The following is an 18,799-nucleotide window of genomic DNA, read 5'->3' as shown; positions in this document are numbered from 1 at the left end:
AGTTCTCAATACCCTCCCTATCTCTCCTGCCACAGCGCTCCAATAAACACGGCATGTCCAGAAGCAATGGGTGAGAATACCTACACTTATTTACATTTGGGGCGCATTGGAGATGCCCCTTTTTTAAACTTCGCAAGATGGTCCGGTGCCAGATGAACCCTGTGCAGAACTTTTAACTGGGTAGCACATGTCCTATTACAGATTGAGATCTTTTGAGCATTCTCCCATATGTTCTCCCATGTTTCATGAGAAATCTCCACTCCTAGCTCTTGCTGCCAGACCTCACATAACCAGTTAATATCCTGCCAGACCCTGCCACCCAGCAGGCGATAGAGGGCACAAACCAAAAGTGTGCTTGTGGAATGTAGCAACAACCCTTCTGTATTGGGCTTATAGGGCTTAGTGAGAAGTTAGTCTTCTTCTGGATGAAATCCCTAACGTGAAAAAAACGGAAAAGATCTCTGCTGGGTAACGCGTATTTGCAGCTCAGTTGCTCAAAATACATCATAACCTCCCCCTCAAACAAGTCTCCCACACTAGAAACTCCTCTCGCTGACCATAGTTTGAACTCTGAGTCCATCATTCCTGGTCAGAAACCTAGCATACCAACAATAGGCATAAGTGGCGAAGTCTTGGATAAGCAACCCTCACTCTGACGCATCGCCCTCCATGCCTAGATCGTACTAATGACAATGGGGTTCCGGCAGTGGTCCATAACTGTCCTCATCTTATCCATAAACAACAGGTTAATAAGAGGGCACTTTGCCTAGGACTCCTTGATATCCAGCCATATTGAGTTCAGATCATTACCTACCTAATCGCAGACAAAAGATAGCAGGGAACTCAATTGATACTTCCTGATGTCTGGGAAATCAACTTCTCCCCCTCCTTGAGGCAACTACAATTTAGTAAGTTTGATGAGAGGCCGCCCACGATGCCAGACAAAGGAACCAAGCTGCCCCATAAGCTTCCGCAGCGTTGACCTGTGAAAAATTACAGGGAGCATACGCATGGGATAAAGCAAGTGAGGAAGAACATTCATCTTAATGAGAGATATTCAGCCTGACCATGAAATTAGAAGAGCCTCTCATCTCAGGAGATCCCACCTAATATTGTTGAGCAAGTGAGCAAAGTTAGTCCGAAATAACAGATCAAACTTGGGAGTAATAAAAATGTCGACGTATCGGAATCCCGCCCATTACCACTTAAAAGGGAACTTAGGGCCACCTTCAACTTCTGGCACATCCTTGAGGTTCCCCAAATGCATTGCCTCTGATTTTGCAAATTTGATCATATATCCTGAAATAACCCCAAATGAATTGATACGTTGTATCAAATGGGGTATGGAGGTCATCGGGTTCGCATACAGTGTAATTTTGTGTGCCCTCGATCTCATTTCCAGAGCGGTTATGTGGACGTTCTGATAAATGGCCTCTGCCAACAGTTCTATCACCAACGTAAACAACAACGGTGAGAGGGGGCAGCCTTGCCGACTACTCCTACCAATCCTAAAATTCCCAAACTTCACCCCATTGGTGATGACACGGCCATAGTGTGGCGATATAAAATCTCCACCCATCCAGCAAAGACCCACCCAACTCGAACTGTTCTAAGACATAAAAAGGGATACAGCTATTCCACCTGGTCAAATGCTTTCTCTGCATCTAAGGAGATCACCATCCCCTGAATCGATCATTGCTGACAAACTTGGACCATATTCAGAAACCTTCTAATACTATTGGAGGACCTACGCCCCCTTATAAAGCCTGTCTGGTCCTTTTTAACAATATGGGGCAACACCTTTTCCAATCTCAGTGCCAGGATCTTACATAGAATTTTGAAGTCTGAATTATAGAGAGATGGCCTTTATGAGGCACAATCCTCAGGAACCTTCCCCTTCTTAAGAATTAAGAATTAAGAATTAGCTGTTCTCAAAGATGGTGGTAAGCATTCACACATATAGAAGTGATTGTACATCTTCAACATCGGCCCTGACAGAATCCCTATAAACTCCTTACAAAACTCACCTGGGAGACCATCAGGGCCAGGCATTTTCCCATCTAAAGTTTCCTAGCTGCCTCCTGTATTTCCTGAACTGTCAAAGGGGCATTAAGGAGAGAGGTCTGTTACAAGGTTAACCCTGGGAGGTCAAAGTTCTTAAAAAAGGCCTCCATTTTAGCCTTCTGTCCTTGCAACTTTCAGACCAATACAATTCAGAATAAAAACTCATTAATCCTTTTGGCATCATATGTAAAGACCCCGGCACTGTGTCTAATTGCAGCATGCCTTTTCGTATTCAGGTACGCTAAATACTTCCCTGACCTATCCCCATACTCGAACAGCCTTTGTCTAGCAAAAACAAGTTCTTTCTTTGCGTTTTGTGTAAGTATTGAATTCGAGACAGCCTGGAGGGCTGTGATCTGCTGGAGCTTAGTCACCGAAAGCAGCGCAAAATGTGCTGCCTCAGCGGCTTTCAACCGCCTCTCAAGTAGACACTGCTGTACCCCCTTCTGCCATTTCCAGCTAGCTGAATAGGAAATAGCTAACCCCCTAGCAAAGGCCTTAGCGATCTCCCATAACATAGACTGACTACTAGCCATGCCTGAGTTTATTGTCAAGAATTCCTGAAACTCCTTCAAAAAGTATTCCACAAATTTGGAATCCTTAAGGAGAAAAGGGTCCAAACACCAGTGCCGCAAACCTAGCCCTCGCTCTTGGCCTTAACTTCTAAATATACTGCCGCGTGATCAGAGATAGCTATCTTCCCAATTTTACAACCCATAATCGAATCCAGAAGGGCCGAGGGAGCCAGAAAGAGGTCAATCCTTGTGTGACATTTATGTGGATTTGAAAAAACAGTGAAGTCCATGTTGGTAGGGTGTAGACACCTCCAAATGTCCACCAGCCCCAACTCCTCGCATAAGTCAGTCACCTGCTTGGCCTGCAAAGTAATAGTTGGGGGCCCACCAGGCACCTTGTCCACTGTCGGATCCAAAAGACAATTAAAATCCCCCCCTATCATAATGTGCCGGGTTCCAAGGGCACTCAGCTTAGAGAAAACTGAGGGAATACGCCAGAGGACAGTAGACATTTAAAATGCCATATTCCTCCCTATGTGTCAGGGATTTAAGTATCACAAACTGTCCCTGCTCACCTTTCACCTGCTCTAATAACGTGAACGGAAGATTTTTCTGGATAGGTACTGCCACTCCCCTACTTTTAGTAGTAAAGGATGAAAAGAATATCAAGTCATAACCCCACTGTTGTAGCTTAGGTGTTCCCCATCATTAAGATTGGTTTCCTGCAACAAAACGATATCAACCCTTTCCCTCTTAAGGCTAGAAAGCAGTCTTTTAACAAGCAAATTACTTCCCTTGATGTTCCAGGTGCACCATTTAATAAGACACTTAGCCATATCCCCTTTCAGAGACCCTTGAACCCCTGGGAGGGAGAACCCTGCTTACAAAGCACCAAGCACAAGTAAATAAAGACTTATAGAGTCGAAGAATTACGTATACAAAATCTACTCTATCATAACTACAAACAACTATTCCCACCAAAAATCTACAAAGAAAAGCAACTATAAAACCTTGAATGGAACACTCTTTCCCCCCCCCCCCCCCAAAGGAAGGAAAAACATGGGGAAAGAAGGAAAAGAGGACAAGCATTAACCGTATTCTTTAGGCCAGTCCGGCTACTTTAAAGTGTCTACAAAGTTTTAGCCTGATCCGCTGAGTCAAATTTATGAACTGAGTCCTCATGGCTGAAACGGAGCACTGCGGGTTGCTTTATGGAGTACTGGATACCCAGGCTCCTCAGCCTCTTTTTAACTTCGTCGAAGGACTTCTTTAAAGCTGCCGAGAAATCCTGGAAAAACATGATTTTTGACCCCTTGTACAGCGGTGACTGTGGGTCTTTTCCCAGTAATCTGGAGGATTCTATCACTTTTTTGCTTGTCCTTATATTAGTGGAAGTGCACTAGGACGGGGGGTGGGCGCTGCACCGGCCCTGACCTGTGCACTGTAACCTGATAAGCCCTTTCAATCTGCAGCCTGCTGGACTCGATGTCAAGGCCCAAAAACTTCAGCAGCCAGCCTTCAAAGAAGCTGACTGGTTGCTCATCTTCCTCACCTTCAAGAAGCCCGACAATTCGGAGATTTATCCTCCAACCTCGATTTTCGAGGTTGTCGATATGGTCTCGCAAGGCCTGCACCTCTTGCTTCAACACCTGGATCTGACTGCATGATGATTCCATCGCCACTTCCAAGGCCTTGGTTCGACCCTCCACCTATTCCAGCTGCTCCCCGAGGCCCTGGATCTCCTGCTCATGCTTCTGCAGCATGGATGCAATGGGTTGGATAGGATGGTACCAACCTCCCCACGGATCTCCTCAATCGCCGCCCCAACCTTCAAGCTAAATCTCTCCATTACCACAGCCAATTCCTGTGAGTCTGTCAGGTCCCCAGGGGTTCAGGACAGGCTGCTGCTGTTGCTGCTGTTTCTGGTGTGGTAAGTGCTGCAGGGGAGTGTCCTCCCTGCTGTTGTTTGCTCACTCCTTTTCCCTTTGGCATCCTTCCCACTCCCAAATATTAACAAATAGGTGTTCTGTAAGGTTTTAAACTAATAATTCCTCCACATAAATTGGCCAGGGATGGCAAAAAACACCAGTATGTCTTGGCTGTTAGGCAGAGCTGTCCATAGCAGTTATACAGAATCGCCGTCACCTTGCCGAGTCCAGGAAACTACCTCTAATGCACACCATGAATTCATTTTTGCAATTACCCGTGTCAACTTAATTAACCCAACCAATATGAAGATTAAAGGCCCCCATAACTACTGCTCTGTTCATCTTACATCCTCCTATTATATGTTGATTTATACCCTATTCTACGGTACGGCTGCTGTTTGGGGTCCATACACTACTGCTATGAATGTCTTCTTCCCCTTTCTGTTTTTAAACTCCACCCAAATGGACCCTACGTCATTTGACCTGAGATCATCTCTCTCAACTGCTCTTGTTTATCGCTTATTAATAATGCTATCTTTTCCTTCCCTGCTGTCTTTGATCACCTTGTAACCATATCCCCTTTATGACTATGAGATCATATGCATTTACCTTCATTTGCTCCAGTTTGCCTAACATTATATATGGAAACAGATTATGATAAACCAGAGCAGGAAGCAGTCAATCAAATCATATCCTCAGTCTTTCATCCTTAACATGACAGCTCTCACCCTTCCATTTAAAAAATAGATTTTCCTATTCACCTGGTTGCTGCTATTCCCAGACGTCCACTACTTCCAGACTCCTATGTTTTAGTTGAGTTATGCTGCTCCTCCTACAGAATTGTCACAATGCAGAGTGAGGCCATTTGCTCCATCATTTTGGCACCAGTTCTCTGGGCATTATGATTTGGTGCCATTTTATTGCCTATTCCCTCATACCCTTGCACATTGTTTCTATCTAATAATCATCCAAAGCCCTTTTGAATGTCTCAATTGATTCTCCACCCTTTCTATCTAACCCTTTAGTGTGCTTTTTATTTCTTTGACATTCATATGTGGTCCAACTTGCCTTTAAATACATGGTTCATTCTGTGTTGGGGCCTTCAGCAGTAAGTGGCAATGATGAGGAATTAGGAAGGCTTGAGCAGACCCTCTGGAGGAAAGGATGTTGTTAGCAATAAGAGGCCGCATAGAGAAAGGGAGACCGACAGAAGATTTCCTCAATTAGCTCTTATCTAATGTGCTGTAAAATTGTCCCTTCTTTCTGTTCTTCCAGTCTTCTCAGTTCATACTCAATGTTTTCTACTTCCTAAGTCAATTCTACTTGAGATCCCTTCCTCTCCTGCCTCAATTCAATTTAATATTATTCTCCACTCCAGATCAATTCAAATTTGTATTTATCTCAGTACTTCCCAGTTTATTTGGTGGTTTCTCTCTCCTTAACTTGCAAATAGATAGCTTTCCCCCACCGTCTACTCCAGAATGCACGCCAAGTTTCTTGCCCATCAATCTACGTTCCATATATTTCCCCTTTCCCATCAATGCTATCTATTTATTAAAAAAGCTGACGATGAAAGACCAAGATGATCTGTGCCTTTATGCCAGATGCCTGAAGCTGTTGTATAAGCCAGTGAAGGGATGGGCTAGAAATATGTTATCGTGTCCATGGCACTGAACACCAATTAGACAGCTCTATTTGTGAAAGAAAGACTGGGTAATAATTTAAAATCAGTTATGTGAATAGCAGCTTTAGAAAAGTTATTTCATTTTAACTTGAATTGTGAATTAGATTGTAAATCTGGGCAATAATTCTGTCTTCACCATTCTTCCAGGCAGTGAAGAGATTATAGGGATGGAGAACAGAAAATTCACGTAAATAATGATAAGAGAGGCTGAGAGGTGCCCTTATAGATGTTTATAAAATCATGAAGAGCATAGCGCTCCTCCAAAAGGTAGTGCTTCCAATTAAACCTGTTGGTCTATAATCTGGTGTTGTGTGATTTTTAACTTTGTACACCCCAGTCCAACACCGGCATCTCCAAGACTTGGTTTAGAGTGATATGCACCAAACACAGGCAAATCGTTTAACATGCTTGCCTTCATTGCTCAGTCCTTTGATCTTAAGAGTTGCAAAGTTAAGTTTAAATTGTATAAGACATTGGTGAGGCCTCTTCTGGAGTACTGTGTCCAGTTCTGGTCAACCAGGAAAGCTATTATTAAGCTGGAGAAAGTTCAGAAGAGATTTACTAGGATGTTGCCTAGTATGAAAGGCTTGAGTTATAAAGAAAGGCTGGATAGGCTGGGACTTTGTTCACTAGAGCGTAAGAGGTTGAGAGGTGACCTTCCACAAGTTTATAAAATGATGAGCGGTATAGATATGGTTAATGGTCAGTGCCTTTTCCCTAGAATGGGGAATTTTAAGACTAGATGGCACATTTTTAAGATGAGAGAAGAGAGACTTTAAAAAGACATGACGGGCATTTTTTTTACACAGAGGTTGGTTCGCATGTGAAATGAACTTTATGAGGTAGTGGTAGATGAGGGCCCAATTACAGCGTTTAAAAGACATTTGGATAAGTACGTGAATAGGAAAGTTTTGGAGGGATATGACCCAAGCAGGCAGGTGGGACTAGTTCAGTTTAGGATCATGTTCAGCATGGACTGATTGGTCCGAAGTGTCTGTTTCCCTGCTGTATGACTCTGTGATTCTATGACTGGGACTAGTTCAGTTTAGGAAACCTGGTTGGCATTGACAAATTGGACCAAAAGGCCTGTTTCTGTGCTGCATGAGTCTAATGTTAAAAAAAAGTATGAGTACTCTTTGAAAAAGAAAAATATACCAGAAAAAATAGAGACTTGGATTCAATTAACGTGAATTGTATACTTTAGTCAGTAAGACAACAAATAGAAACATGCATTCAAATGAAAAATTCTGAAATGTCATTGACCAGAGAGGCCTGTGAGTCCAAATATATTGTTCTCTGAAAGTGCTAGTTCTATTCGTAAAGTCATAAAAATGTCTAATCACATATTATGTATTATAACTTAGGATATAGATTGCAACAGATATTTCTTTCTTTGTAGATAGAATTTATTAATCATACAGGTATTTTCCAATCAACCTATTTAGAGATGTGAACATGTGGTACCTGAACCCAAGGCCTCTTGGTTCAGAGATAGGGCCATTACCACTGCACCACAAGAGCCCTTTATTAATCTAAAGATATTTTAAAATTGCTTTATTCAGACATATTATGACATGCCTCTACAACATGAGATTTGAACTTGGGCCTTCTGGCTCAGAGATAGGGATATTACCACTGCACCACAGGAGTCCTTTATGAATCTTCTTTTAATATGTTTCCAGAGTGGCTTTTATGTACCAATGAACATTTTTTTCACCAACAAATAACCCATTTTTTTTTCCTTGCTCTTCCATCATTAAATCACCTTTTACATGCAATTACCAATTTATATGCAAAGCTTGTCAATAGCATTAGAAATGAAGGTAAGACCAGAAGAGAGGGAGAGGACTACAATGAAAATGCATGCCAGATGGAAGGAGATACCCACAGATATCTTTAATCACTTTGTTTGGAGATGTTATGACACATCCTGGAGTAGATGAGACTTGAACCCAGTCCTCTTCTTACAAAGTTAAGTGAAAGTATAGTTTCGATCACTGAAGTAGACCAGAGACTTGCTCTCTAATTAGAACATAGAACAGTACAGCACCGTACAGGCCCTTTAGTCCTCAGTATTGTGCTGGCCTTTAATCCTATTCTAAGGTCAGACTAGCCTACATACCCTTCATTGTGCTGTCTTCTATATGCCTATCCAAGAGTCGCTTAAATGTCCTTAACGTATCTGACTTGACTACCTCTGCCGGCAGTGCATTCCATGCACCGACCACAGTCTGTGTAAAGAACCTGCTCTGACAATCTCCCCTAAACCTTCTTCCAATTACCTTAAAATTAACCCCCCTTATGATAGATATTTCTGCCCTGAGAAGTTGTCTCTGGCTATCCACTCTATCTATCCCTCTCAGTACATTGTACACCTCAATCAAATCACCTCTTTTCCTTCTTAGCTCCAATGAGAAAAGCCTTAGTTCTCTCAACCTCTCTTCATAAGACATTCCCTCCAATGCAGGCAGCATCCTGGTAAATCTCTTCTGCACCCTCTCCAAAGCTTCCATATCTTTCCTATAATTAGGCGACTAGAACTGAACACAATATTTCAAGTGTGGTCTAACCAGGGGTCTGTAGAGCTGCAGCGTAACCTCGCAGCTCTTAAACTCAATCGCCCTGCTAATGAAAGGCAATACACCAGGTGCCTTCTCAACAATCCGATCAACTTGGGTGGCAACTCTGAGGGATCTATGGACATGGACCCCATGATCCCTCAGTTCCACCACACTGCCAAGAATCCTGCCTTGAACCCTGTATTCTGCATTCAAATTTGACCTTCCAAAATGAATGACTTCACACTTCTCCAGGTTGAACTCCATCTGCCACTTATCAGCCCGGTTCTGCATCCTGTCAATGTCCCATTGCAACCTACAACACTGAACACAACTCCACCATCCTTCGTGTCATCGGCAAACTTACTAATCCACCCTTCTACTTCCTCATCCAAATCATTTATAAAACTCATAAAGATTGGAGGTCGCAGAACCGATCCTAGCGGAACACCCATGGTCACTGAACTCATGACTAAATACTTTCCATCTACCATCACCCTCTGACTTCTAAAGGCCAGCCAATTCTGTATCCAGACAGTCAAATTTCTCTGTATCACATGCCTCCATACTTTCTGAATGACCCTACCAGGGGAACCTTATCAAAGACCTTGCTGAAATCCACGTACCTACATCCACTGCTCTACCTTCATCAAAATGTTTTGTCACATTCTCAAAGAATTCAATATGTTTGTGAGGCTTGACCTGCCCCTCACAAAGCCTTGCTGACTATCTCTAATCAAATTATGATTTTCCAAGTAATCATAAATCCTGTCTCGCAGAATCTTTTCCAATACTTTGCCCACCACTAACGTAAGACTGACTAGTATGTAATTCCTAGGATTATCCCTATTCCCTATCTTGAACAAGGGAATAACGTTTGCCACCCCCCAATCATCTGGCAGTACTCCAGTGGACAGTGAGGACGCAGAGATCATAGCCAAAGGCTAAACAATCTCTTCCCTTGCCTCCTTTAGAAACCTAAGGTATATCCCATCTGGCCCAGGGAACTTATCTATCCTTATGTTTTTCAAAATTTTCAGCACATCCTCCTTCCTAACATCAACCTGTTCTAGCACATCAGTCTGTTTCACACTATCCTCAGAAACGTCAAGGTCCCTATCAGTAATGAATACTGAAGCAAAGTATTCATTAAGGACCTCCCCTACTTCCTCCAACTCCAGGCGCAAATTCCCTCCACTATCCCTGATCAACCCTACCCTCACTCTGGCCATCCTTTTGTTCCTCACATAAGTGTAGAACATCTTAGGGTTTTCCTTAATCCTACCCTCTAAAGCTTTCTCATGCCCTCCTTCTAGCTCTCCTAAGTCCATTCTTCAATTCCTTCCTGACTACCTTGTAACTGTCTAAAGCCTGTCTTACCCTTCCTCCTCTATCTTAAATAAGCTTCCTTCTTAGAGAGAGAATTAACTCTTGGTGATTTTAACCTGAGGGTCGCCATACCTCAGCCAGGATAAGAATTGAAACTTCACTGTTGGCATTGCTCTGGACTGCAAGCTAGCCATCCAGCCAATTGAGAGGTCTGATGCCCAAGGTACAAAAGTAGGAATACTACCACTGTGCCATAAGAGCCTTCTGTTAATCTTCTTTAAAATTATATTTTCTAATCAACCTGCTCAGAGATGTTATTACATACCTCTGGATCAGCTGGAGCTTGATTCTTGTTTTCCTGGATAAGAGGTACGACACTACCTCTATGTCACAAGAGCTGTTACTAATTTCTTTCCCTGCAAAATCACCTGGATTTCCAGTTAATCAATTTATGTGCAAAACCCAACATTTATTAATCGTTTAATTTCTCTCTCCAACAAATTTCCACTCTGCTCCATATTCCCAGAAATGTACACTCACTTTGCCTGTGTCTCACTCAGGATGTGTTCTATCCTAATTACTCATGAAGCTTACTGATTATACACTTTCAATAGTGTAAAATAGAGCTTGCAAAAATTAGATGTGCTTTTTTAGTTGTACGTTTGCTAGATGACCCCAAACATGCAAAGAATTATGCTGACAACCAATTTAAGATTGTCAGTTGGGCTTACAATCAGGTGCACTTGCGTGTGTTGGTAGCTACAGACATAATACACATAATCCAGACTGAAAGAATATGTACATGCACAATGCCTGGTTTCAGCTCAAACAAAACGGGTGAAAAGCCATTTGCTGGTAATCTCAAGGCAATGCTCTGCTAATCAGAGTCAGCGGTTAACTGCCAATCATCATTAATTGGCTAATTCTTGTGAAAATGGCTCTTCCAAGCAGAGTCCATTTGCCAACCAATCAGCACTCTCTTTCTCATGTAGTATATACATTTTGGTTTTCTTTTTCAATTGGTAATCTTCAAATTGTCCAGATGAGTGCAAGATATAAAGTTTTGACATAACTGTATTTTGTTCCAGCAATAATCAATTAACCTAAACACCACCTTAACTACTTGTTACATTAACAAGTAATGAAGAGATGATGAAGTTGTTCAGTTTGGTATTAGAGTATGTTCGCAGTTTTGATGTTAGATTATGGAAAGGTAGATTGTTAAAGCTATGAAGATCCCACAGAATAGATTCACTAGGATGATACCAGAGTGATAAATTGTAGTTTTGAGGAGAGACTTGAGATGCTGAGATGGTTTCCACTGAACAGAGACACAATTGGGAAGAGACTTGTTAGAGGCTTTTGAAAATTATGTACTGTTTTGAAAGAGTGAATAGAGAACTCTAGATCCTCAGGCTATTATGTCAACCAAAAAGGATCATTGCTTTGAAATGGACACAAAATATTTGAACTTAGACATTTCTTTATGCAATGAATTATTGTAGTTTTCTCTTGTATTGTCAGATAAGATTTCTTGAGCTAATTGTTTCTTTTACTAGTTTCTATTTTTGATAGCTTTGAAAGAAAGTGGTATGTTAAATTACACCCTTGGACAAAAAGTGTAAGATTGTGTAATGACTTGTGTGATTTTAGGATTCCAAAACTACTATGACGCCTGTTCAGAAGGTTTAAAAGATGCTAACACACAACTTCAACTAGGTGGACCTGGAGATTCATGTCATCCTCCTCCACACTCGCCTATCAGTTGGGGTTTGCTAAATCACTGTTATAATGGAACCAACTTCTTTACAGGAGAAATTGGAACACGACTAGACTACATTGCTTTACACAAGAAGGTGAGTCAGGCTGAATTATTTTCAAGTTTCAGGGATAGCAAACTGTTTGAAAATTATTTTTTGGACTGCTTTTTTTAAACAATTGTTTATTATTATGTTTGTAAGTAGCTGATTGTCTTGTTGGCTTTACAATCTTCTGTAGGAGATTGGAACAAGGAACAGAAAAAAAAGTGAAATATTAGCACACCTGTTATTTCATGTGTTTACCTGTTATTTGAGAAGCTTTAATTACATGTAATCATACTGGCATAATCACAGATTCTTCACAATGGTAAATTATCTAGAATACAAATTTAGTATGTTACAGAATGAGACTACACAAGGAGTCCTGTATTTCTTTTAAAATGCTGCTACCGGTAACAAGGACTACCACAATTTCTGTCTTTCAGCCAGCTAATTGGATTGCCCATGGCTATACAAAATACAGCATATCTTAACTAGCTGGCTTGTAGGGACTATTACCCCGCCAAACGACTGCAGTAACTGAAGAGAGTTAACCGCCATCTGAAGGGAATGTGTGAATGAGCAATAAGTACTGGCAGTTAAAGCCAGAATGGTTACATTAAGTCTGCTTTCAGTTTTTTTAAATAAATTCAGATGTCAGACCTGCAATCCCTGGAATGTTTCCACAGCAAGATGCCACAATCAGTCCAAAAAGTCATTCTGCTACCACACAATTGAGGAATTTTGTGCACAAATTTTAGTGTTGATGCAACGCCAATTGAATCAAGTAGCATGTTATTTTGGTTATTCAAATTAGTTAGAGAACAGACTAATCTCAATCAGTCTGCACTTTGCAAAACTCCAACCAAATGCTCCACAATTGTGCAGCAGTTGGTGAACCGTTCTCAATGTGATAATGCCTGCACTGCAACCAATTTATGATGACCAGTCAACCTTGTAACTTTTATATGCTTGCTAGTAATGGCATGCATTCATACTCTGAGACCCTAATCTCTTTTTTTTTGAAAACCAAAGAAATATATAGCCTTTTAAATGAATTACTTAGAAACTTAACCACCCAAATATCTCTGCTGCTTTTACCATATAATGCTTCGGACAAAGTCGACTAGCTAAGCAGTTAGCACCCTTTCCTCTTCCATAATAAATTGTTGTTATCTTTTGAAATTTGGTAATCTTGTATTGTCCTAACAAATGCAAGATTAAAAAACAAATTTCCAACATATCGCTCTTTTCTACAATATTCAAGCACCAAATAACAATGAATTAAATCTGTGAGACATCCTTTCCATGCCTGACGTATCGTAATCGATGTCCCAAAGCTGAATACAGTACTGTACTCCAATTGGAATTTACCAAGGCTGTGTATAAAAAGCATAACATCACCCCCCCCACCCCCAACCCATTGTATCATATTCCAACATTTGAGATTGTCTAATAGTTTATTTTAATTACATTTTATTACTATACATTAGCTTTAAGTTAATACTGTAAATTGATTTCCTTTCCTTTTCCAAAGCAGTGGACCTTTCCTCTATCAAGCTGTCAGAAATTGAGATTTTCTTTGATTGTTCAGGATCATTCACAACTTCTCACATACCAAAAGTCTGCCCATATGCAGCAAGATCTGGATAGCGTTCAGGCTTGGACTGAGAAGTGGCAAGTGACATTCACACTATCAAGCTATAATCATCTCTAACAGGAGAAAATGTAGCTAACTCTTATATTCATGGGCATTAACATCTCTGAGTTAACATCAAACAGCCACTTGGGCTTTCCAATCACCAGAAGCTGATCTGGACTAACTATGTAAACATGGTAACTACAAGATTAGGTCAGAGTTAAGAATTCTATAATGAGTAAATCATTTCCCGACTCTCTTCAGCCTGCCCACCAAGCACAAGTCTTGAGTGTGATGGAGTACCCCCCACTTGCCTGAATGAGTGCAACTACAATTAACACTCAAGACACTCAACATCATCCAGGCCAAAACAGTCTGTTTAATTTGCACCTCATCCAGCATCTTGAACAATTATTCTGCGCACCACCAATGCTCAGTGCCAGTAGAGTTAACCATCAGAAAAATTCAATGCAACATATCACCAAGATCTGTTTGAAGGCACCTTCTAAACCCATAAACTCGACCATTTCAAAGGAAGAAGGGCAGGAAATGCATGGGAACACTATAATCTGCAAGTTCACCTCCAAGCTACACACATCCTGACTTGGAACTATAGATTGACATTTCTTAACTGTCATAGCATCAAAATCCTGGAACTTCTTTCTGGGCATTACTTTGAATGTACCTGCACAGCATGGATTGCACTGGGTCAAGACAATGTGTGTATCTTGTAAATAAATAAAGAGAAGCTGCTGGTTACTAGATGCGAGAAACTTCTCCAAGTTGCTGTTTAGCAAAGAGACCTATAATTCTGATCCTCAAGAATTTTGTAAGTTTCAATAAGTTCTTCCTTATTTATTAAATAGTGAAGTGAGATTTTCAAGTTTCAATCCAAATGCCGACTTCAGTATTTCAGTATCATTACAAGATATTTTCAATTTCCGAACCTCCTTCTTTTAGTAATAGTTCTTTTAGCATGCTGATATGGAATACCTTCAGATTTTAGAGAAATGACCTGTTTTAAGTCCTAATATTTTCTCTGTTACTTCTTAAAGTTACATTAAATGCAGGAAGTTTTCTCTTTTTCTTAATATTAGGTGCCCCTATACTTTGCCATAAGACCAGAGGCAAGCAGAACTAGGCCATCCAGTCCACCAAGTCTGCTCTGCCATTCAATGAGATCAAACCTGATATGATTATCCTCAACTCCACTTTCTGCTTTTTCCCTATAACAGTTGATTCCTTTACTGATTAAAAATCTGACAATCTCAGCACCGAAGATATTGAATGACCCAGCCTCAGCAGCCCTCTGTGGTGAAGAATTCCACAGATTCTTAATCTCCAAGAGAAGAAATTCCTCCTCTTAAATGTCTTAAATGTGCAACCCTTTATTCTTACATAATGCTCTCTGGTCCTAGACTTTCCCACAAGGGTAAACAACCTTTCCACATCTACCCTGTCAACTCCCCTCAGAATCGTGAATGTTTCAATAATGTCTCATTTGAACTAGTAGAGGCCCAATCTACTCAACCTTTCCCAGGAACATAGGAACAGTAGTAGGCCATTCAGCACCTCGAGCCTATTCTGCCAATCAGTGAGATCGTGGCTGAACTTCACATACTTGACTTTGGCACATATCCCTTAGTACTTCTACTGTTCTACTGTCCCTCTGTAGTTGTATTAGCTCACTGAACTTTCTCTAGACTGTCTCCAATGTCTGTATTTCTTTCCTTAAATAAAACTGTTCATAGTACTCCAGATGTGATCTATCTAGTGTCTTGATAGTTTTAGCAAAATCTGCATACTTCTAAAGTCCATTTCCTTTGAACTTGGTTACTAACTTTTTGTGATTCATGGATGAGATTCCTAAATTTCGCTGTTCTGTGGCTTTCTGTAGTCTTGCTCCATTTAAATAATGTTTGGCTCCTCTATTCATCCTGCCTAATTGCATCCCTCACATTATATTCCATCTGCCAAGTTTTTGCCCACTCGTTTATTTGACTATGTTCCTCAGCAGATGTTTGGTACCTCCCTATCAACCTCATTACTTGCCTTTCCACTTATTTTTGTGCCATCTGCAAATTTGGCTGTAGTGCATTCACTTTTCTCATCCGGTATATATTGTGAACAATTGTGGCCCCATCATTGGTCTCTGTGACACTCTACTAGTTACAGACTGCCATCCTGAAAATGCCCTCCTTATCCCAATTCTGTCTTCCACTAGGTAGCCAATCCTCTATCTAAGCACGGTGGCTCAGTGATTAGCACTGCTGTCTTACAGCACCAGGGTCCCAGGTTCAATTCCAGCCTCAGGTGACTGTCTGTGTGGAGTTTGCACATTCTCCGTGGGTTTCCTCCAGGCGCTCCGGTTTCCCCTCTCAGTCCAAAAATGTGCAGGTTAGGTGAATTGGCTAAGCTAAATTGCCCGTAGTGTTAGGTGCATTAGTCAGAGGGAGATGGGACTGAGTGGTTTACTCTTTGGAGGGTTGGTGTGGACGTATTGGGCCGAAGGGCCTGTTTCCACACTGTAGGGAATCTAATCTAATCTAATCTAATCATTACCTCAAAAGCCTGGGGCTGCTCTTAAGTAATGTAATATGTCGTACATTATCAAAAGCCTTCTGAAAATCCAATATATTGATATTGATGAGTGAGGCACCATCAGCTAATTTAGACATTTTTCTTATTACAATGGCGAACAGCCTGTTTAGTGGCAAAAGCAAATACAACCTCTTTGGTGTTTCCTTCCCTTTCCTGTTGTCCATTAAAACTTATAGTTAATAACTGGTTGAATGCTTTATAACATTTGCTGCTTACACATTCAAAACTGAGAAGATTGAGTATCCTGATTGGCATTAAGGAAAGAGTAGTAATCATTCAGACATCATTATATTATTATGTGGTGCTAAGGAAATTTGGCTTCTGAGGTTTCACTCATGATCATGTATCTGGGGACTGCACAGGATGTTTTCCTATGACCATTATCAGTTTGAGAGGCATCGTAATGCAGTCTATCTTTTTGAGCACCCCCCCCTCCATCATCATTCATTATTGGAGGTGGTGGGGAGAGTTTTTGGTTCCTCCTCTTTGGGGTACCTGCTGACATCATCTCGTCTGCTTGAGAGAAAGTAGCACCTGAAGTGAGGTTCCTCACCCCTCCTCTGGCTTTGCACATTGAAAAACAGGTTTGCAGGCATTTCTATCAGTCACTGAGCATTTTGATGATCCTGGCCCTCAATGGTGGCCATCAACCCTAAGGTTAGTGTACTCCTTAGACTTTCAATTCAGTTTACTGAGCTCTCTCCGATAATGCACTGGTTAGATTTTTCCTGCACATTCCACCAGCTCCGACTTTCACCTCAGTCGACTCTTTTTATTGATTAGATGTGGCAGCACATTCTGGTGAGTGCATTACAGGCACACCTCCATAGCTGGTTGAAGAAGAAATGCCCAAGTCCCTGCTACTCAGAAAAGTGTCAAACCTTCAATTCAGTTTACTGAGCATCTCAGACAAACCTGTCTACTGTTCCTGTGACTGTCCATTTGCACAAAGTTATGAATGGCTGATGCCATTGGTTCATCTTCCTGGGGCTGAGAGGATGCCTGATCCCTGGCACTTGTCTGAGTAGCAGAGATCTGGACATTTTCTCTTCAGCTCACTGTGGAGATGTGCCATTAATGCACTACCTGAATGAGCTGCTGCATCTATTCTACAAAAATAGCCCACTGAGGTCAAAGAGTAGCTGGAACGTGCAAGACAAGTCTAACCGGTGCATTGTCTGAGAGAATTCAGCTCCTTCTTCAGAAGTGGAAATAGATCTGATGCAGTAAAAGGATGGCCGCTTTGGAGCGGAGACTATGTTGGCTCCGCTGATGCCTGCATAAGAAAAATGTGGCTGCTTGTGCAGCTTAAGAATACATTCACATTTGTTGCAGTAGGAGGGGAGTGCAGCACAGCACAACAAAGCCTAATTGATTGCCTGGGCACATAGGTCTCTGCATCCCCATGAGTGGTCACAGTCCTTTCACATCCATCAGAATTCTATCTGCACTTCCACACATGTCATTTACTGAATCCGTTGCTTCTGATGCGGTCTCCTTTACATTGGAAGACTGGACGCCTACTTGCAGAACGCTTCAGAGAACATCTCTGGGACACCTGCACCAACCAACCCCACCACCCTGTGACCGAACACTTCAACTCCCCCTCCCACTCCGCCGAGAACATGCAGGTCCTGGGCCACCTCCATCGCCAAACCCTAACTACCTGAAGTCCAGAGAAGAATGTCTCATCTTCCACCTTGGGACCTACCAACCATACAGGACCAGTGTGGATTTCACCAGTTTCCTCATTTCCCCCCCACCTCACCTTATCCTAGATCCAACCTTCCAACTTTGCACTGCTCTCATGACCTGTCCTACTTGTCCATCTTCCTTCCCACCTACCCGGTCCACTCTCCTCTCTGACCTATCACCATTACCCCCACCTCCATCTACCTATTACACTCTCAGCTATCTTCCCCCAGCCCTACCCCCATCCCATTTATCTCTCGATCCCCTTGGCTCACAGGCCTCATTCCTGATGAAAGGCTTTTACCCAAAATGTTGATTCTCCTGCTCCTCAGATGTTGCCTGACCTGCTGTGCCTTTCCAGCACCACACTCTCAACTCTGATCTCCAGCATCTGCACTCCTCACTTTCTCCACAGTCCTTTACTGTCAGTTTGAGGCTCATCTCGTAGTGGTAAGCGTAAGAATGTTAGCTATTGTGCCACCCATCTTTGCTTTCTCCTTGACAGTTTCTCTTGCAATGCAGCAAAAAGAGCAATTCAGTGAAAGTAGCTAGAAGAACTGTTAGTGGTGGTACAGGAGGTATCCCTGGTAAGTGAGCAGGGATATCCCTGGTAAGTGAGCAGGAAGTGCAAAGGGCATAAAGTGTTAGCAGCTTTAGAAAATTAGGTGGGTAAGAACAGTGAGTGCCACTCACTTTATGAGCCATAGCCTTAGTGCCACCTTCCCCTGCAACCGCAGGAGGTGCAAGACTTGCGCCCATACCTCCCCCCTCACCTCCCTCCAAGGCCAGAAAGGAAACTTCCATATCCGCCACAGATTCACCTGTATCTCCACACATATCATCTATTGCATCCTCTGCACCCGATGTGGCCTCCTCTATATTGGGGAGACAGGCCGCCTACTTGCGGAGCGTTTCAGAGAACACCTCTGGGACACCCGGACCAACCAACCCAACCACCCTGTAGCTCAACATTTCAATTCCCCCTCCCAC

The 18,799-nt window shown here is 42.0% G+C and overlaps 1 protein-coding gene across 3 annotated transcripts in view; it reads left to right on the top strand.

Moving 5' to 3' along the window:
* Positions 1-18,799, top strand: part of idua (alpha-L-iduronidase) — a 268,795-nt gene that overhangs the window by 146,163 nt on the left and 103,833 nt on the right. For all 3 annotated transcript variants that reach the window (XM_087980124.1, XM_087980123.1, XM_087980125.1), the window contains exon 6: positions 11,732-11,934. In XM_087980124.1, the coding sequence (XP_087836250.1) occupies positions 11,732-11,934 (203 nt within the window). The remainder of the gene's footprint in view (positions 1-11,731; positions 11,935-18,799) is intronic.

The sequence above is a fragment of the Chiloscyllium plagiosum genome, unplaced genomic scaffold, assembly GCF_037043375.1.
Source record: "Chiloscyllium plagiosum isolate Xiang-an unplaced genomic scaffold, Cpla_swu_hap1 HiC_scaffold_36, whole genome shotgun sequence".
In the NCBI taxonomy this organism is placed as follows: Eukaryota; Metazoa; Chordata; class Chondrichthyes; order Orectolobiformes; family Hemiscylliidae; genus Chiloscyllium; species Chiloscyllium plagiosum.
The sequence above is the reverse complement of the archived record's forward strand: the minus strand, read 5'-3'. Positions and strand labels throughout refer to the sequence as shown.